Here is a 21,277-nt window from a genome sequence, read left to right as displayed (position 1 = left end):
GGCGGCAGCTCTTTGCACCACGTCGGCAGTAGCTCGGAGCTGGCACACAGGAGTCGTCGCAGCGGCGATGACGATCCGGGTCAGCAGGCCATCGCGTCGATGTCCAAGAGGCGCCGACTAGGCACTCGCGTTGGATTGACTGGAAGCAGCAGCGTAGAGACCGTCGGTGTCCACACCCGGCTGGTAGGCCCCGGGAAGGAGGTGAAGCCCATGTGCCGCCGTGATGCACAACCGGTGATTAGAATGATATTCTGCACATGTCTTCAAGGAGGTCATTCATGGGCCACATCGTTGAGGCATGCCAGATTTCTTTTTTTTTTTTAGAACCCATGCTTCGCCTTTCTCTTCTGAGCACGTTCCACAAGTTTTCATGTTTTCCCTTTATTTCAACCAAACGTCCGTACTGACTCAAGACACAGTGAAGCACACAGAGCATCTCTATATACCCAAATAGAAAAACGGAAAGCCTCAGATACAAAGAGGCAAGTCAAAAACAAAGCAAACGAAGGCAGGGAAAAAAACCGAAGTACACAAAAAGAATCGAAAGTATTGTAAAGAAGAAAGCAGCCTTGCACACCGCAAAAGAGCCGGACTGACGTCCACCTTGCCTGGTGAAGGGGCCCCCTTGAAAGTATGCAAAAGGTGTTAATTAGCATATACAGGTGATCGGGAATGACTGCACCGATGAGAAGGTGTGCTTTTGAACTGCACAGGCACGAATAATACAGTTTGTAGTAATTGGGAATGAGCGATTTTGATCAAATTGTTGTGTGGTTTGTAAAGTAACGCCAAACAACTGGACATTCGTCCAGATTGGTGCAATCAACAATGAAAGGAGAAACTTATGAAGTGAATGGAAACGCCTATAGCTCGTAATGATGTTGCCGAGACGTTTGCTTGAAGGAAAGTATTGGCGGATATCAAGAGTATTACCAACAGAAAAGGAATGCTTGCTGTGTGATATCCGACTGACTCCAGTGTAGGTGCAATACATGCACGACTTGTGCGAATGTGGTGAAGTGGAGATAAACCCTGTAGTGTGTGGCCATACACAAGGCCATACACCATATGCTGCTGAATTTGATGAAATAAGCCTAACATGGGTGACTGGTAGCAATACGAATAAGTAGGACGGAGACAAGCCCGAAAATAACAATTTATATTGAACGAGCGGCGAACAGACCAAGCACTAACTGTAGTAGATTCATAGCAGACTTGAGTAGATACAGCTCTTCTGTGGAAAGGAGGCATACGTGAGGCAGGAATTGAACATCCTGCGTGTTGCATGGATACCGAACAGGGCCAGACATCAGAGCTCGTACTTTCCGACGCGGCTCAGAGAACTTAAGTTGGCGTATCTGCAACGACAAGTGGAAAACATGGATGTCGAGCGTATGCTACACAGGCTTCCTACGGACACGCTGCACACTTTCCGTACTGTCGGGAGCAAAAGTGTGGCATGCCACGCCGGCTTCGATTCATTTGCACTTACCACCCTACTCCTGGTATCAAGAGAGCTAAAAAGACGGGCGGGGCAGGAAGGGACTGCCTTGCGTCGTGCATAGACGCCGGACCGGGGCCACAGATCCGAGCTCGGACTTCCAGAGTCGGCTCCGTGCTCTCCTCATCCAAGGAAGACTCTGAGCCACGATATCTGGAAAGATAAAAGAAACCTTCGCCAAATGAAGCCATAGAAGGAAACGCCTGAACAACGTGAACAGACGGGATGGAAGAGAACACGCTCTGTGTTCTCTTCCATCCGGTCTGTGAGCGCTGTTCGGACGTTTCCATCAACATGCACCAACCAGACCGATCAAGCCTCTTCTTGCAACCATGGATGCCGTGAGTGTTTCAAAGTCGTCCGAGGGTCACACTGTACACTGGCTGCACTGCCGGGAACGAACGTGGCTTATTCCACGCGAGCTTCGACTGAACTACATCTTAGACCTTCAGCGGCGCCATGGTATTGAGCAGCCTTAGGGGGTACTGCTTTCATCTGCAGCCATGCCAGTTTTCACGTTTCGATAAGTCGCGGTCTCGCTTACCAAAAACGCAGAAAACGACGCTGCGATGCAGTGCAGTCAAAGCAGCCGACAGTACAGCGTTTGTGGCGGGAGGCAGCAGCAACGCGAGCCAAGAAGGGAGTATCTTGCGCGGTACATGGATGCCGGACCGAGACCAGAGTTCTGAGCTCGCAGTTGCTGAGGCGGCTCCGTGGTGTCCTTGTGTAAGTGAGACCCTAAGCCGGCATGTCTGCAAAGTACAAAAAGGGAACCTTTGCGAAATGCAACCATAGATGGAAACGACCGAGCAGAGCGAACAGACGAGACGCAAGAGAATAACAGACATATTCTGTGTTCTCTTCCATTCCGTCTGCTAGCACTGTGCAACCATTTCCATCACCATGCACCAACCAGAGCGATCAAGCCCTCTTCATGTAGCCATGGATGTCGTCAGCATTCCGAAGTCATCAAAGGGTCACACTGTACACTAGCTGCACTGTCGGGAACGAACGTGGCTTATTCCACGAGAGCTTCAACTGAACTACATCCTGGACCGTCTTCAGCGGCGCCATGGTATTAAGCAGCCTTGGGGGGCACTGCTTTCATCTGCAGCCATGCCAGTTTCGTTTCGATAAGTCGTGGTCCTGCTTACCGAAAACGCGGGAAAGGACGCTGCGATGCAGTGCAGTCAAAGCAGCCGACAGTACAACGTTTGTGACAGGAGGCAGAGGGTGCACGAAAGGAACCTTGCACGACCCGCAACTGCCATATCAGTCCAGATGCGGGCCGAATGCACCAGTGCCGTTGGATTAAGTGCGGGAATGCTGGAATGAGCACATCTGCAAAGAAAAAAAAGAAGGAATGACATACACGCAAGCATATCGCACTTCCATGTACTCACCGTGGTGGGCTAAGTGAGCGCGACTGAAGCCGTTGCGCCACGGGGCTGAAACAATTAAGAAAACCGAAGAGACCTTGGCTGCAGCGGAAACACGATGTGCCGCAGACCGTAGGCAGCGTCAGTTCTTCGGAGTTGCTCGACGAGGCTGGCGAGAATTTCCGAGCACCGTGTACGGCCACAAGCCACATGTCTCAAAAGAATATGCGCGCCCGGGAGTTCGGCTGCACGACATAGTGGCTTGGTCGCAACGGCGTTCGGAACGAGCTTTTGTTTCGTGACACAAACGATAGCGAGCTCGCATATATAAACCCCGTTGAGGCAGCGAGCAAAGCTCTCCATACCGGGTGTGTTCACCCAAGACCGCACGCAATTCCCAAAAATAGGCTTTTTGAGGTAGAAGGGCGACCCTTTCGGCATAGTGCGTAGTGCATCATAATACAGCCAAAGCGGGATAACTAGAGTGCCGGTTAAGCAGCACTGAATAGTCAACCTTCTAACTATCACTGTCAAATCCCCCTATATCTTAGAGACGTGCAGCCCTCCGTAAGCAACATCCAGAACACTCCAGAATTTCGAAAACGCAGCCACCCTCGGCGCTGTGGCCTAACAAATTTTGGCTATTTCCACGAGTTACGTGCAGAGGTTGCTAAGCCCGTAGGCCTCTCGCGCACGTACTTTTGTGTGATGTAGCCAATATTAGTTGGGCCACAGGGCCGAGGGCAACCACGCCCCCAAAATTCCAAAAACTGAAATGGATAAAACTTGCGGTAGGCTACACGTCCCTCAACTATCAAGGAACCCAAAAGAAAAAGGCGGTTATTAAACTATTCAGTATTACTTAACCAGCGTGCTAGTTACCACGCCTTAGCTGTACTCCGACGCACCACGCCGCCGGCAAAGGTATGCCGGAAAAGGCGCTCTTCTAACTCAAACTGCCCACTTTCAAAAACTGCGCAAAGTCTTAGGTGAAACACCCTGCATACGAAGTTTCGTCGCTGGCTCAATACCTGAAGCTGACCTGACTAGTGTGAGCTAAACCTAGAGCTGAATGCGCGGCGCGAATCCTAGCTCCCCTCGCTTGCGTCACGAACCAGAAACCCGATGGCGACAGCCCATGAAACCTCTCCTCTACATGCTGCGTGTTGTTTGCTGGTTATTATTCAATGCTCGCGGGAACAGTGCGAGTGAAGCTTAAATTTTGACTAAAAGGTTTCACGGAAACATGTCGCCCTCGCCGCGAGGCCTTGCCTCGCACTCACCTTCGATGCCGACGGCCTGGCTCGGAGAGGCGTATTCCTCGGCAGTCGTCGGTAGTCCGTGAGTGCAACGGCATCCATGCGTCTCCGGTAGACGGTCAAAATCACAGCAACCCATTGGAAACGCGCACAGAGGCAGGTCCAGCACCACTTCCGCTTTTACGGCGAAAATAAGCTCTCGCTCCTAGCAAACACGAAGAATGACCGGCGGTCTTCGTCGGTGGCATTTTTAACCGCGAATCAGCCACTTGCGCATGCCCACTACTGTCGACTGCAGGCCTTTTCAATGGCGGTCGGCGCTGACTCACTTATCAGCGATAGAACTGTGGCGCCACTTCCATGGGCAGACGGCGCGTCGTTGCTTTTCTTGCGGCCAGACTTTTTTGTTTGTTTGTTTTCCTTCTGCCCCAGGCGCGGCTCGATGAAGTGATACCAAGACTGCTTCAGAGGCGCAAGTTTCGGCATGCATGCGCACTGTAGAGATTGGGCGACGTTTATCGTGATTTTTTTTATCCTGCGCTTAAAACAAAACGTACTAAAAGGATATGAACCATTTTCGCGTCCCTTCGTGTTAATTGAAAGAATCTAATGGGTTTCAACTTCCGTAGCGTGAGCGAAGTGCCTACAAAGCCATAGAGACAGTTGTGCGTAATACATCCCAGTGCACGTTAAAGAACCCCAGGGGGTCGAAATTTCCAGAGCCCTTCACTACGGCGTTCCTCATAGCATTGGATGCTTTGGAACGTTAAACCACCATAAACCATCTATACACTCAATTTTCCTGATTTCTTCTGCAGCGGCTTTAGACTGGTCGTGCTGTTAGCTCTTGCACAAATGAGAACGTGAAGAGACAAGACTGGCGTCAGCTACTAACTGATTATAGTTGATAGTTACTGAGTTGCAGTTCTTAGTTGGCGCCAGCCTGTCTCTGTGTGAAGAAATGGCGAGATGGTTTGGTTTAGGTTTATATTGGTCTAACCTCCCAGAGCGACTCGGGCTATGAGACGCCGTAGTGAAGGGCTCCGGAAATTTCGACCACTTGGGGTTCTTTAACGTGCACTGACATCGCACAGTAAACGGGCCTCTAGAATTTCGCTTCCATTGAAATTCGACCGCTGCGGTCGGGATCGAAACCCACGCCTTTCGGGTCAGCAGCCGAGCGCCAAAGACTGCAGAGACTGCATTGTAGAAATGCGGAAGCATTAGCGTTTGCCGCTATGTCGGTGGCTCAGCCTTTCAACACCTACTTTCCCTCTCCGTTAACATCCGATCGCCACTCTTCGATCTCCGATGCTATCACTAGACGATGTGTACTTTTTGTTGCTGTACTCTGATTGGCTGTAGGCATGACGTCATCAGACGTATGGATGACGTCACAATATTTTGGCGTCACATGGCCTCACTGATTAGTTCCATTGGCTAATCCCATTAAGTCCGTAGTATATACGCCAGGTGTCGCAGCTAAATGACACCAAGCTTTAAATAAAAGAGTGTTCTAGCCCAGTGAAACCACCAGTGAAACCAACTGAGGGTTGTTCAGTGTCGCATGGCCTAGTCAGAAGTATCCTTTTTTCGATCTTTAAAGTCAATTAGATGGGTCTAGATAGCCGATTTTATAGTTATTGAGGAAAGAAGTGTCAATGGAAAAGTTGCAGATCATCTCGAAAAACAGCTAGCAGCGTTGTTTCCACCAAGGTACGATTGACGTAGCTTCATTTACTGGCTTTAAAAGGAAGCCATCGCGTAAACAGCTGTTGGCTCACATCTCCGCCCCAATGTGCACACAAAGGCTCATCGGGGGGCTCTCTTCAGAAGAAAAAAGGATTTCGTTCTCTAACACATATCTTGCGAGGTTCAAGTTCCACCGTTGTCGCGTGGAAGTTTTTTGTTGTCTATTGTGCGAGTTATGGTTTAAGGCAGGTAAAAAACTACTTTACGTAAACAGTAACCTTGCACGAACGTTTGCGTCAGCTGATTTTAATTCAAAAGTTGAAAAGTTAGCTAATTAGACATAATTATTATCGATGAATAACGAAAAATGTACTGCTATGTCACGCGACTGTAAACAAACCACACTGGATTTCACGCCGCTGGAACATTCCGTGGTTGGTTAGATTCAGCTTGGTTAGATTCAGCTAGGACACTTGGTGTTTATATATATATATATATATATATATATATATATATATATATATATATATATATATATATATATATATATATATATATATATATATATATATATATATATATATACCTGGGATGGTTCCTTACAATCGGTTGGCAAGCCTGCCACAAAGCAGGTTTCAGACAAACGTACGAACACACTATGTCTTAATGCCCGGAATGGCCACTATTCATGCTCCCGCACTGAAACCGGAGGCCTGAACACAATGGACTAAGTAGCTCTCCCCCCCCCCTTTCTTAACGACATTGTGCCCTTTTTTGCAATGCGCAGGTTCCCCGTGTTATTGTGCGCATGCTCACCAGTCTGGCGATGCTGCTCACCTTGGCGGTGATCGTGGTCGGCATTCACATGTACGCGCGCACAGCAGATATGACAGAAGACACACTCTCGGTTGGTGGGAACCAAGTCAACAAGTTGCGCAAGCCTGACCCGCGCATCTTCGACCTGACGCTGGGCCCGCCACCTACGGATGCACCTGCGCCTCACCAGGTGACTCGGCTGCACTATTCAAAAGTCTTGGACAGGTATTCATTTATTCGGAACGCCGTGGTCGTGGAGATAGTGTGCTGCATGATGGCTTGCGGCAAACAGAACTTAAATGATTTTAGTCACCCTTGTTAGGGAGTGAGCTTGCAGCACGCTGTATAGGTCACGCTAGACTTAACTTTCTTCTCTTTGGATTTTTAGGCGAATACTCACCTACTGGCGAATGCTCACCCACTGGGTTTGTAGGTAACTTGGGCTGATCGAGAGCACTATTTTTTTTTAACTCCTCTGATTTATGGCGCTCTCTAGATATATTTCTATTTAAGATAAAGATTAATCTTTTTACACTTGTAGTATAGGCGAGATGATTTGATCGGTGTTGGTTGTCGGCCTTACGAGCACTGCAGTCATGAAGCCTTGAATACAGCAATCTACTCATAGCAGGAGCAACTGCGACTACATTAGGTATCAATAGACTTTTCCTAAAAACGTATGGCTAATATTAAAGTTAATTATTTCTAGGGCTCCTTGAAGATGAAAGATGCACCCAGTTCACCCGAGACGCATACCACCACCCAACCGCCAACGGAAACGCGTTCACCAACAACTGAGAGCAGCGGAGGCCATACGACCCGCACTACCAGCAAGACCAGTCTTGGGAACATGACCACTGAGAAGCCGACGCCGACACGGGTGCCCGAGCAAACCACAGCGCCTGATCGGTCACCAGGCGCGAACGAAACGGCTTCAGACAAGCAAGGCATGAAGGATCCACTTGTCCCTACTACTAACGTCAGTGATTCCCCCGTGCGTATTGCAACTAAACGAAGATAAGCGCACGCGAGTGGTGCTGACTGGTAGGATACACCCGATGGTCAAGTAGCAGTAGGGGTTGATTAAAATAATAATAAAAATAAAGGAAAAGGTTTTCGCTAACCCCGCCATCTGCCACCGATACTGAAGCACCTAAGCTTGGACAGCGGAAATAAAGGATAGCTGGCAGAATGGACAAATGAAATGAGAGAGGTGAGGGGACAGGCAGAGAAAATAGGGTGGAGAGGTAGTATACACAAAAACTATTTACGCAATAATAAATATGTACAGGTTGCGCGCGTGATTAGTTCATGATGAAGCATCGAAGGTCAAGGTAGATTACCACCTTCAAAAACTAACGCACAACTATGTTTATCATGGCTTTCATTTCCTGTTTTGAACACGTAAATCGATTGCCCGCCCTCAAGAATTATGAGTCCTTAGTTCCGTCACGTACAGCTACCCTCTGCGGAGAATGATTAGGAAACGTCCAGACGGTTGTGGGTCGCGCAGATTTCATTTTCCGTACATTTTAATATTGTGTGTAATGCAAGCCATTATTAGCTTTAGTTCTACTACACCAAACCAAGTATTTTCTAAACACCCGTGGCCACAAATATAATGAATATGTCTAGTTAGATGGCGAAAAAAATCCCAACGACCCATCTCGATGTTTTATTAAATGCTGTTTCTCGTCCCCTCCTGGAAGTGTTAATTGATTTTTTGTATCTTAGCAACTGACTGGCGCCTAGTAAATCATTTAGAAATTAGCTTTACAACCACAAAAAAACAACTATGGCTTGAAGGTTGCATTAAACATGTAAGACTAATTATAAACGACGCGTACTAAAAAGAACCGCTCGAACCATAATGCTTGTTCAAAAAGAAATAATTTCCTTCGTCAACTTTAAACATAAGCACAAAACGTATCACAAAAATCAGAGGTAGCATGCATGTATACAAACTCCATCAACATGGACGGCGAGGTGTGTTACAAACAACTAGAAAGGTTTAATTGCACCGTAATGTAGTGAGAGACCTTTTTGGGGAGTGGAATAAGCGACGGAGTTGGGAAAATTGCGAGTTTTCATCGCACGTGACATTGCAGTTGAGTTAAAACGTGTTTTTGCCCGTTGATACACAAACTGAAACGAATCCCGCCAATTTTATTTTTTGCCTAAGGTAGTCTGAAAACTCCTCCTGAAGATAGAAAATATTTCACAAAAGTAGCTTAAGCCTCATTTTGGGCTGCCAGGAACGTTTACCAGTAACTTTTTTTGTCACACTGCAGAAGGTAGTTTATTCCTTCTATTCTCTTAATTCTTCTGTCCACGTTAGGTCCGCTGTTCGTTAGATTTCGGTAGATTTTTTTCAGTTTTTAATGGACATGTAACGCAGTGTCTAGGAGAGCCTCAAACTGAATTCTTCATTTTATCTTTTTCGGCAGTACTGTCTGCATAGTGACATGGGGCTAGTTTCTTCAGGTCTCAGCAGAGTTTTGACATATATGTGCCAAAGTGTAATACAAAGGTCCTAAAAAACGTCTTTTACTGCATAGGACACGATTAGCATTGTTCTGCGGTATAATATTGTTTCGTTTTTAGCAATTTTCTCGAGCTCAACTTCTAGCACGGAGCAAGTCAAGTCTTCCTCCGTGGCTTCTAGACTTGCGCGCCGTAAGGCCGTGACAGTGCCATGTGTACCCGTTTGTCTTCCACAGAGGGCGGTATATTTTGCCTAACAAGCCTGATTCAAACCACTGATTTTAACTCGACCTAGAGCAAGTTTCAAAGCAATAACATGCGTATCAAAGACTGTAACGTATCTGAAGTCCACGCTAGGCTGAAATAAAAATCATAACGCATTTTTGCAATCTAAGCCTAAAATATATTGACTTCAGTCTCGAGGCAGACCAGTGTTTCAGTTCGGCTAGTAAAGTTTTTCGGCATTTCCGCACACCACCGGCTTTGGAGAGAATATGTCTTTCGCTCCGCAAGTACCTATCTATGCCTGTTCTTTATCCTCTATATCAATGAACCATCGGCTGTTGAAACAAGTTTGGAAAAGTCCTTCCCCATTTCGGGCTCACAGTGTTCACGCGATATGACCCCAGCCTATTAAAAGTGTTTTTAGACTTAACGCAGTATTAATGGCGGAGCGTATGCAGCGACGAAGAAGGGAGAAATAAGGTTTTTTGCGCTGGAACATTAGGCTGCAGCAGCAATATTCCTCTCATATCCTGACGGTAGTGCGGAGAGATAGGAAGAGGTAATCTGAAAAAAATTGCCAGTTATTGTAGAAAAACATAGTTCTACTTTCATCTCTGAAGAATGTTCACTTACGCTAGTGTTCACTCGTAGAGTTTTCAGCAAAGCAACCGGATTACTAATGCGATCGTAACCGCTGCCGACCGTAATATTACTTTCAACAGCTTTTCCGCTCCGTCACTCCTGGAAAGCTTGCCAAAATTAACAGTTCTCGCCTGTTTACACACATCATATTCTTAACACGGAACATATCCGTGAACATATATCCTTTGGAGCGAGTTCGTTCGGCATGTTCTTAATCATAATCCGCCGGATGGGCAACAAGACTAAGTCAAGAAACACACGGATCGGCTCAAGGTTCATCCATCCGTATGTGTGCTTCTTCACTTTTGGGAAGCACATGACAAAAGTAACACATGAACCTCGCAAAAATATTTGATGTCCACTCGGGCCATGAGCTCCGTAGCCTATATATTTGGGAAGGAAACTGTGCATCTTCCCCAGTCAGCACTAGCGCTGCTTATGTGCTCAGTACCATCCACTGCCCAGTAACTTACCATGGTAGAGAGCCACGCTAGGAGCGGATAATCAAAGCTTACTTCTCCGCATGCAGAGCAGCAACGACAAGGATGGCACAGTCTGCCCAACCGTCCACAAGTCCTTCTGCAATGTCAACGGAGCGGCGCAGTTCTTCTATGACCCGGACGAAGGATCGTGCCTATCTGCGACAGTGCAGAGGGCTCACGTGTGCAACCGCAGTCCGAACCAATTCGCCTCCATCGAGGACTGCTTGGCGGCCTGTGTCAAGGGCCGGTGGGCTCCTGAGCACCGTTGCGTTCAGAAGCCGCCGTTCGTAGCCTGCACTGCTGAAGACGCTCGCGGTGACTGGTGGTTCCACGACGGCCGCAAGTGTGTCCCATGGTCCTTTGCGGGTGGCAGATGCCCGCTGGCCTCGGCACCCGTCTTTGACACTGCGGCCGTGTGCGGCGCGCAGTGCAACGATTCGCGGACACGTCGGGAGCGGGGATGCCTGCTGCCGGTGTCACAGTTGTGCGAACCTTCGCAGCTTCGCCTTCCGTTTTTTGCCGCTCCGTCGGTGACGGATAAAGGCACCGCGTTCCAGTGTCACAGGGTGGAGTGGGAATTTCTGCTTCGACACCGATGTTTATTGGGCTCCAACGCCTTCGTCAACCGGGATGAGTGCCACGAAACCTGTCGCCGTCGAACGCGACAATATTGACTGTTTTGTAGCGCTTCCTTCGGGAGTTGTCAAGATCGACATGAGCTCAGCTCCTATATCTCTCTTAGTACAACAAAGCACATTATTCTTCGACACCTTGGATTTGAAGGCTTTTCTTCGCTTCCAATGTGGTAGCGTTTCTAAGAGTGAGTACCATAAATGATGCTTTTGTTTTTACACGTTCACAATGCTACCTTACTTTAGCGCAATTCAGATCTTTTCGGATGTCCAGAACGAATAATCGCAAATTTCATCATTTCGCAAAAGTAGCTTAAGCCTCATTTTGGGCTGCCAGGAACGTTTACCAGTAACTTTTTTTGTCACACTGCAGAAGGTAGTTTATTCCTTCTATTCTCTTAATTCTTCTGTCCACGTTAGGTCCGCTGTTCGTTAGATTTCGGTAGATTTTTTTCAGTTTTTAATGGACATGTAACGCAGTGTCTAGGAGAGCCTCAAACTGAATTCTTCATTTTATCTTTTTCGGCAGTACTGTCTGCATAGTGACATGGGGCTAGTTTCTTCAGGTCTCAGCAGAGTTTTGACATATATGTGCCAAAGTGTAATACAAAGGTCCTAAAAAACGTCTTTTACTGCATAGGACACGATTAGCATTGTTCTGCGGTATAATATTGTTTCGTTTTTAGCAATTTTCTCGAGCTCAACTTCTAGCACGGAGCAAGTCAAGTCTTCCTCCGTGGCTTCTAGACTTGCGCGCCGTAAGGCCGTGACAGTGCCATGTGTACCCGTTTGTCTTCCACAGAGGGCGGTATATTTTGCCTAACAAGCCTGATTCAAACCACTGATTTTAACTCGACCTAGAGCAAGTTTCAAAGCAATAACATGCGTATCAAAGACTGTAACGTGTCTGAAGTCCACGCTAGGCTGAAATAAAAATCATAACGCATTTTTGCAATCTAAGCCTAAAATATATTGACTTCAGTCTCGAGGCAGACCAGTGTTTCAGTTCGGCTAGTAAAGTTTTTCGGCATTTCCGCACACCACCGGCTTTGGAGAGAATATGTCTTTCGCTCCGCAAGTACCTATCTATGCCTGTTCTTTATCCTCTATATCAATGAACCATCGGCTGTTGAAACAAGTTTGGAAAAGTCCTTCCCCATTTCGGGCTCACAGTGTTCACGCGATATGACCCCAGCCTATTAAAAGTGTTTTTAGACTTAACGCAGTATTAATGGCGGAGCGTATGCAGCGACGAAGAAGGGAGAAATAAGGTTTTTTGCGCTGGAACATTAGGCTGCAGCAGCAATATTCCTCTCATATCCTGACGGTAGTGCGGAGAGATAGGAAGAGGTAATCTGAAAAAAATTGCCAGTTATTGTAGAAAAACATAGTTCTACTTTCATCTCTGAAGAATGTTCACTTACGCTAGTGTTCACTCGTAGAGTTTTCAGCAAAGCAACCGGATTACTAATGCGATCGTAACCGCTGCCGACCGTAATATTACTTTCAACAGCTTTTCCGCTCCGTCACTCCTGGAAAGCTTGCCAAAATTAACAGTTCTCGCCTGTTTACACACATCATATTCTTAACACGGAACATATCCGTGAACATATATCCTTTGGAGCGAGTTCGTTCGGCATGTTCTTAATCATAATCCGCCGGATGGTCAACAAGACTAAGTCAAGAAACACACGGATCGGCTCAAGGTTCATCCATCCGTATGTGTGCTTCTTCACTTTTGGGAAGCACATGACAAAAGTAACACATGAACCTCGCAAAAATATTTGATGTCCACTCGGGCCATGAGCTCCGTAGCCTATATATTTTGGAAGGAAACTGTGCATCTGCCCCAGTCAGCACTAGCGCTGCTTATGTGCTCAGTACCATCCACTGCCCAGTAACTTACCATGGTAGAGAGCCACGCTAGGAGCGGATAATCAAAGCTTACTTCTCCGCATGCAGAGCAGCAACGACAAGGATGGCACAGTCTGCCCAACCGTCCACAAGTCCTTCTGCAATGTCAACGGAGCGGCGCAGTTCTTCTATGACCCGGACAAAGGATCGTGCCTATCTGCGACAGTGCAGAGGGCTCACGTGTGCAACCGCAGTCCGAACCAATTCGCCTCCATCGAGGACTGCTTGGCGGCCTGTGTCAAGGGCCGGTGGGCTCCTGAGCACCGTTGCGTTCAGAAGCCGCGGTTCGTAGCCTGCACTGCTGAAGACGCTCGCGGTGACTGGTGGTTCCACGACGGCCGCAAGTGTGTCCCATGGTCCTTTGCGGGTGGCAGATGCACGCTGGCCTCGGCACCCGTCTTTGACACTGCGGCCTTGTGCGGCGCGCAGTGCAACGATTCGCGGACACGTCGGGAGCGGGGATGCCTGCTGCCGGTGTCACAGTTGTGCGAACCTTCGCAGCTTCGCCTTCCGTTTTTTGCCGCTCCGTCGGTGACGGATAAAGGCACCGCGTTCCAGTGTCACAGGGTGGAGTGGGAATTTCTGCTTCGACACCGATGTTTATTGGGCTCCAACGCCTTCGTCAACCGGGATGAGTGCCACGAAACCTGTCGCTGTCGAACGCGACAATATTGACTGTTTTGTAGCGCTTCCTTCGGGAGTTGTCAAGATCGACATGAGCTCAGCTCCTATATCTCTCTTAGTACAACAAAGCACATTATTCTTCGACACCTTGGATTTGAAGGCTTTTCTTCGCTTCCAATGTGGTAGCGTTTCTAAGAGTGAGTACCATAAATGATGCTTTTGTTTTTACACGTTCACAATGCTACCTTACTTCAGCGCAATTCAGATCTTTTCGGATGTCCAGAACGAATAATCGCAAATTTCATCATTTCGGTTCAAAACCCCATGTTTATACATTACTGCAAGGGTAAGCTGACAGTAAAAACGGCAGAAATTCTACATAACTCGATTAGGAGCCACGTTCCTTAATTACTGACAACGAATACTTAAGAGGGGGCGCTTGGTTCTACAGCGTCACCTGCACAACATGTGTTGCCTGGACATACGACTCCGGGTGACGTCGCAGCGCCTAGTTAGAAAACACATCCGGCTTTGCCGCCCATATCTGCCAAGGGTGACAAAGCGTTTGTGTATACCGTCACCGTTTCCATAGGCACGCCAAAGTTATGTGCAGCAGCTGTTGGGTTTTGCTAGTGAATCATTTTATGCTGTGTGAAAAATAACTAAAGTACTAATTGTTGTTCGCTGTGCTGAAAAATTGAGTGCTTACCTCTGAGTCTTGATAAATATTGTTGTGCTTTATTTTTGAATGTTTTGCAATGTGCGCACTGTAGCAGAGCGAAAAGGTGACCATGTTTGTATTGGTATATTTTGATGGAAGGATAGTGCAAACAAGTCACGAGACACTGGAAAGCGCTCGCCGTGTGTGCCTTCAAATGTCCCGTCCTTTGTTTGCACTATTCCTCCATCAAATTGCTCGCTGCATACTAGGCATCATGACAGGCCGTGAAATGCTTGCTATTGAAACATGATCCGCAAGAAGCCTGCTTTAAAATGCATCCGAAGTCTGGTCTTGGGTTCTTCATAATAGTTTAGTTTAGTTTATGGGGGTTTAACGTCCCAAAGCGACTCAGGCTATGGGAGACGCCGTAGTGAAGGGCTCCAGAAATTTCGACCACCTGGGGTTCTTTAACGTGCACTGACGTCGCACAGCACACGGGCCTCTAGAATTTCGCCTCCATCGGAATTCGACCGCCGCGGCCGGGATCGAACCCGCGTCTTTCGGACCAGCAGCCGAGCGCCATAACCACTCAGCCACCGCGGCGGTCCAGGTTCTTCATAACGTTTAACCGCATAGCGCTAAATAATTTTAACAGAAAACACCATCAAATGGCATGAACAAAAAACTTCTGTGCAAGGCTTCTTTAGATCCAGTTCAAGCAAAAAATGCGAAAGAAGGTGCCCGGCTCTCCCTTTGCATCAGTACTCTTGGAAGCCGAGCAAGCTGTCTGTACAAAAAGATCAAAACAACAAAATCATCGACGCCGACACTAATTCCTACGCCCGCTATGGCCTCGTTCCTAAAATTTAACGAACGGTCATTTGGCAGTCGTTAAGAAGATCAAATCGAGACTCAACCTAAGCATGAAGAGTCGCATAAGTAAAAGTGAATAGCTTTAAGACCTTTGCAAACGTCATACACGTGAAGTAAAAAATTATCTCAATTAGAACCTCTGATATCATTCTTGCAAAATATCACGAGAATTTTTTAATTTTTTGAGAAGGCTGGAGATCTAGAACAGGTTGAACCGCAATAGCAGTCCCAAAATATAGGAGTACTGCTGTTGCACCATTTAGTCAGAGAGATTAGTGGCACTGCACGTGTTTTCTTTTTCCATGCAAACATCTGAAGTTCTGAACAATGGAGGAATTAAATGACGTCCTCGAATGCTGTTGAATTATTTTCATGAATCAACTGAAAGGAGCACTGCGTGTGCAAATTAACCAGTATATTTACGTCGAGCGAGAAGCCGGGAAAATATTTTTTTTCAGATGGTCAGGGAATGTGAACTTTGATATACCTATAAGTCAAAGGAAACTGCGGTGTAAACTAGCAGCAGGAAAAATAAGCTTAGGAAAAAGTTGGCTCATTGAGGAGGTTGGTCAAGTGCAATCTTTAACAGAGGTAGTTGGACAAAGCCGTCAGGAAAGCGAAGATCGGACATATAGGTTGAGCAAATCTAATTTGTTATAATTTTAATTGTAGTATCTTAGGGACGATTTATCGAACACGCCTCCTCAACGGAAGGCAGCCTTAATATGTCGTGTCAGTTCTCTCTGGGTGCAGTATTGTCAAACCGTTAATAATTCGTCGTCATTGTGGTCAACCGCTCACCTTGTGATGCTTCTGCACTGGCAACACCACTGATAACAGCGCAATTTCTGCGTACGTGAGACGCAGAAAAATTACTCCCGGTTCTTTGCGAAAATCGAATGTTGTGTTGTATCCAAGAACACATTTGCACCGGGCACTTCAATGATGGCCACGTGACGGTTTGTGATGGTGATTTTGCCCATCCGCGGCAGGTTGTAAAATACCCGCTGTATTCCTCGCATTTTTTAAATATTTTTGCGTCCTTCCTATCTGCTATTCTTATCTACTTTTCTCGCTTTTCCTCCGAGCATAGCAGAGATCCGAAATTGCTTTATTATGTCTAGCTTGTTTTCCTTTGTTCTATTTTTCTTCACAGTAATGCTCAAAAGGCTGGCGACAGGGACATCAGGCGTCCTGAAGAATCTGCCCCTGAAAATTCAAGCAAGTGAAGCAGACATTTAGCAGTATATTCCATTTTTGATACCCGTAGCGCCATCTAGTAGCATACCAGACACATGTTTCCTCATACATCCGGCTGTTCCTGTGAGTTCACTTCTCAGTACCCGTGGCGCCATCTAATCAATTATGGTGGAACCCTCTTTTCTCTACGGCTGTCACGAATTGATTTTCTTGGTACTGGTGCCGTCATCTAGTTTATTATCTTGGAACCCTTTCTTTCCTAAGCTTGAAACGCTGATGTTTGGTATCAAGCCACATATATTATTGAAATGTCCGCGTAACTTGGGTGTATCTGTCCAAGTTCGTATTTGAAACTTCCGTCCTGTTAAACTTTAATGATCTGATAACGTCATTTAGTTATAAAATTTAATGAACTCTTGCTCGATGTTAAACTGTGAAACAGCATTCTTCGGAACCACCGCACCTATATTTTTATGTCTGTATTTTAAAGTTGAGACACTGGGTGGAGTTGTCGGAAATATAATAGACTGTTGCCGTGAAAGGTCTGCCTGCATTGAGCTAGCGCTGTTCTTTGATGGAGCCGCCATTATTCTCGCTTTTAAATTTTCTCTGAATTTTAACGCCAGAGCATTAAGATTTTGCGCGACAGCTTGCTTTTGCTTTATGATATAACTGCGCATGTTCTTTGACAGAATACCAACCCTATAGAAACATAAATAAGGCGAGATTTTGTAGTCAATAATTGATAGGCGGACACACAGACGGTGGCTTTTTCACATTTGAAAGACGGCTAGTGTGAAAGCGTGCAGAGTCTTTGGGAGTATTTTCAGCAATTCTTGGTCACATTGTGAAACCAGGCAACAGGTACTGTAACCATGCGACCAGCATTCTTCTTCCGGCCACCCTTCGTCATTTCCATATACCTGCTCGGTCAACTTACTTCTTGGTCCTGGCGGCTTCGTTAACCTCGGTGACATTGCTCCAACACCTCTGTGAGGCAGGCGTGACCCTTTACTATGGCGTAAAAGCGGACGCATAAACGACTATCATGATGCCTTGAAGTGTGCTTTCAGACCGGATGTTGTTAGCAGTAACTGCACCAAATATGCAGACCCAGGCATCCACTAACGGCTGGAAAGATAGTCTCAATACAGCCAGTTGCATTTCCAACATGACGCTCATTTTGGTTTGCACAGTTGCCGAACTTGACGAATCGCACGAAATAGATTGAATCAACTGTTTCCTTCGGCAATGACTGCAGTGGTACGGACCTGCTAGAGTGCCGGAATGACGTCCAGTTCATGATGCTCTGGACGTTCACCTTTTGCCCTCCTGTGGGTCGTAACCTAGGGACGTGTGGACTGGTCAACGAGCTAAAGTAGCGGCGCCTAATATCCTTCCGGGCGGGAGCTTATGATGCGCTTCCAACAGGTCCTGAACCTGCAGTACCTCCGCTTGGAATGTGTGCGACTGCGTGAAGTCTCGGTTGATAGACAGCTTTGAGTGCTCCAGTGAGGCATATTCTGCACGATTGCTTCTGCAGTTCAAGCCCTCCTTCCCCAATCCTCGGGAGGAAAGCAGTGCTCAACGTGCACATGTTAGGACTGTCATGTACACTGTGCAGCGGTTCCAGTTCATCATCTCCGGCCACCCACTTCTTCCAAAGCGTACAGGAGCTCATTTGCAAACCATCCCATTATTACACATACTATATTTGCGTCTTCGTTGCACGTGTCTCAAGATGCTGGATGTATTCGTGAATGCATGACAGAGAAAAGCGACGCAGATGAACTGTCCCTCTAGCTGAGGAAGCTGCTTTAATATTCAGCCTTCTAGCGGAGCTACTTTTCTTCGAAGCGTTGCTGCTATTTGGTACCGCACGCCAACGAGGCCTGTGGCTTGTTCCATGCACTTTGGAAGCAGCACCGGTGCGGACATGAGAGCGCGCATGTCTTCGAGTGGCAGGCACCCGGTCCATAGATGGCATTCATACATCGTTATAACTTGTGCTAAAAACGAGTTCGGCCCCGCCGCGGTGGCTCAGTGGTTAGGGCGCTCGACTACTGATCCGGAGTTCCCGGGTTCGAACCCGACCGCGGCGGCTGCGTTTTTATGGAGGAAAAACGCTAAGGCGCCCGTGTGCTGTGCGATGTCAGTGCACATTAAAGATCCCCAGGTGGTCGAAATTATTCCGGAGCCCTCCACTACGGACCTATTTGTTCCTCTCTTCTTTCACTCCCTCCTTTATCCCTTCCCTTACGGCGCGGTTCAGGTGTCCAACGATATATGAGACAGATACTGCGCCATTTCATTTCCACCAAAAACCAATTATTATTATTATTATTATTGAAAGACTGAAGCAACCAGCAACGTCGGCGCATTCACTCTGCAATACATCTTTAATGTGGCGCATGGTTTGAGAACTGATCTTTTCAGGACAGCAAATTTGTGGGGCGGACCACTCCACTGGGCCAGTCTATGTGCCTTCAAGAACGGTGACGTCAGGGCTTGACTATAATGTTTGGCGATTAGAGCGAGACTTTGATTTGAGCTAGTTGGTTGTAGCATGACATGGTTTAGGCAAAAAGCGTACAGGCGCTAGAAGACGGAGACAGCACACACACACAAGGCAGGACTTGGCGATTACTTCCTTTAGCAGTTCTTTGATACACGAAAGAGCAGCGGTATTACCGATACATGAAATGGGCGCCACCGCGGTGCCTGTCCGCGGCGGTCGAATCTCAATGGAGGCGAAATTCCAGAGGTCCGTGTACTGTGTGGTGTCAGTGCACATTAAAGAACCCCAGGTGGTAGAAATTTCTGGAGCCCTTCACTACAGCGTCCTCTGTAGCCTGAGTCGCTTTGGGACCTTAAACCCCCATAAACAATACACCGATACATGAAATGCTCTTTTTTATTTCAGATGTGAGGCTGCTGGAATCATTTGGTGAAAAATAAATCATATGTGTCATTTGCGCATGTAGCGAAAGACAATGAAAACTAATGCAAGTACGATGCCGCTAGAGGTGGACTTCCACCTTCAACCAAGCTTTCATGATTTTCAAGAGAAAGCGTACTGGGCATCATTCTTACGACGAGGAAAGTTCAAAAAATGGTCAATACACTTTTGTCTAAGCACACGAGAACAGATTTTGTTTCCCTGGGCATCGGTATATCATGAAGATTGTTCGGTAGAGGAGACAGCGGAAACGCTTGTCATCACTACAGATACTGCTTTGGTTTGTCGTCAGAAAAGTAAGCAAGATTCGCTAATGAAAATAAAAAAACTTGATTGCGGCTATCATGGCGGTTTGTTTCTAAACGTTTAGGTTTAGACTGATATCAGAACCTTTAGAGATTGGGCTAGTTTGTTGACATAGCCCTGCGTAGTCAGTTTGTATGCATTCATCAGCAAGAGGGGGCGGAATAACGTATAATAAATAGAAAACAAAGTTTATGGAGATTTGCACGAAGACATAATCATTCTCCCCTTATCCTCCCCTTCACGCTTGTTTATGTCACAGCGCCCGTGACGATAAGACGTAAAGTTTGCCTTTTAGAAACGCGAAAAACTACGGGGTGATGATATACTTTCCGAATACTTCGCTTATCGTCATTGCCCCAATAATTCATGCGACAGCGTGCTTCTGCTTTTTTATTCTATTGCGCATGCCCTTCGCTAGAACACCAACCCTCAAGGCGGTTATATAAGGCGCGTGAATTTCTTTTCATTCATTGATAGGTGCTCACACAGACGGCGACTTGTTGACATTTGAAAGAAATCGTGTGTGAAGCGTTCAGTGTTCTTGAGCGCATTTGGAGCCATTCTCGCGGTCGCAACGCGGAACCAAGCATCACGTATAGTGACCATGCGTCGAGCCTTCCGACACCGGCTACCAGTCGTCACTACCATGTACCTCCTCGGCCCACGGCCATTCGAGCTGGATTATAATGGAATCGAATGCCGGAACTTCGGCCGTATGCCCCGTGCAGTGATCTGCGAGAGCCGTGGAGTTGAGTTTCCCCTTCCGGTGGCGATGTGAGGAAACTACTTGAAGATGAAATCGGAGTTTCTTGATGACCCGGTTGTTCTACTCGCAAAAATTCACATTGCTCAAGGAAAGGAGAAGGTTAACTATTTATTTACAACATAGGTAAAAAAAACGAGAAGAAACAAAGCAAGGAGAAAACTATTTACATGACTAAATCGTGGATCAGACGAATTCAGCCCCCGCTAAACCCAGAGCACTTGGTTTTAAACCCTCTGTCTCCGCCCTTAGCGGGGACAGCAACCAATAAGATAACCAACGACCCATCTCGCCAATCAGTGGTTATGGAAAGGAAAATAAGGTCCGCCCACTGATCAGAGATTGGGGAAAAAGGTCTGATTAAAACATTTGGGAAGGAGGTTTCGAATAACTACACAAACAACACAAATGCGACTTCCGTTCCCACGCCACCCACGGCACCACAGACGCTAGAAACATGTGCCGACGAGGCGATGACTCAGGTTGTTGACAGCAACAAAGAGAAGACAGTCGTTAAGGGAAGTAGACAGTCGTTACAGAAATAGTGGGCTTCCGGTCACTCGGCTAATATCTCGTGCGCCCCCGAAACCTCGTCAACCCCCTAACAACCACATGTCGTTAGCTGTACTTGGTTCGCGTTTTTCCCGGCGGGTCATCCCCGTGACGGCGCGGCGTAAACGAGAACGTCCGCTGCACAAAGGGGCGGCAGGGATGGGACGGGCCCCTTTGTTGGGGACTTCCGACCCCGTGGGAGCAGCTTTCCTTGCGAATACAAGATCAACGAGTTCGCGGAAAGGTCAGCGAACTCCACACCTCCCAACCAAGAATGTCACGCGGACACTTGCTGTCAGTGTGACATTAAAGT

General features: G+C 47.1%; 1 protein-coding gene and 1 long non-coding RNA gene across 2 annotated transcripts in view; one reads left to right on the top strand and one right to left on the bottom strand.

The window, feature by feature from the left end:
• Nucleotides 1–21,277, bottom strand: part of LOC144106560 (uncharacterized) — a 110,481-nt gene that overhangs the window by 1,134 nt on the left and 88,070 nt on the right. The gene's annotated exons all lie outside the window — the stretch shown is intronic.
• On the top strand, nucleotides 6,621–11,382 carry LOC144106548 (uncharacterized). The gene is made up of 3 exons (XM_077639398.1): nucleotides 6,621–6,837; nucleotides 7,357–7,641; nucleotides 10,528–11,382. Exons 1-3 carry the CDS (start codon nucleotides 6,640–6,642, stop codon nucleotides 11,152–11,154), a joined length of 1,110 nt encoding a protein of 369 aa, XP_077495524.1. The 5' UTR covers nucleotides 6,621–6,639; the 3' UTR covers nucleotides 11,155–11,382.

The sequence above is a fragment of the Amblyomma americanum genome, chromosome 1, assembly GCF_052857255.1.
Source record: "Amblyomma americanum isolate KBUSLIRL-KWMA chromosome 1, ASM5285725v1, whole genome shotgun sequence".
In the NCBI taxonomy this organism is placed as follows: domain Eukaryota; kingdom Metazoa; phylum Arthropoda; class Arachnida; order Ixodida; family Ixodidae; genus Amblyomma; species Amblyomma americanum.
This window is presented reverse-complemented; position numbering and strand designations above follow the sequence as displayed.

What these genes read in the sequence shown, in the direction of transcription:
- LOC144106548 (XM_077639398.1), top strand. Translation starts at nt 6,640, where the DNA reads ATGCTCACCAGTCTGGCGATGCTGCTCACCTTGGCGGTGATCGTGGTC. An exon ending in ATGCACCTGCGCCTCACCAG is followed by an intron (nt 6,838 to 7,356) that starts GTGACTCGGCTG and finishes AATTATTTCTAG; the next exon opens with GGCTCCTTGAAGATGAAAGA. An exon ending in CTAACGTCAGTGATTCCCCC is followed by an intron (nt 7,642 to 10,527) that starts GTGCGTATTGCA and finishes CTCCGCATGCAG; the next exon opens with AGCAGCAACGACAAGGATGG.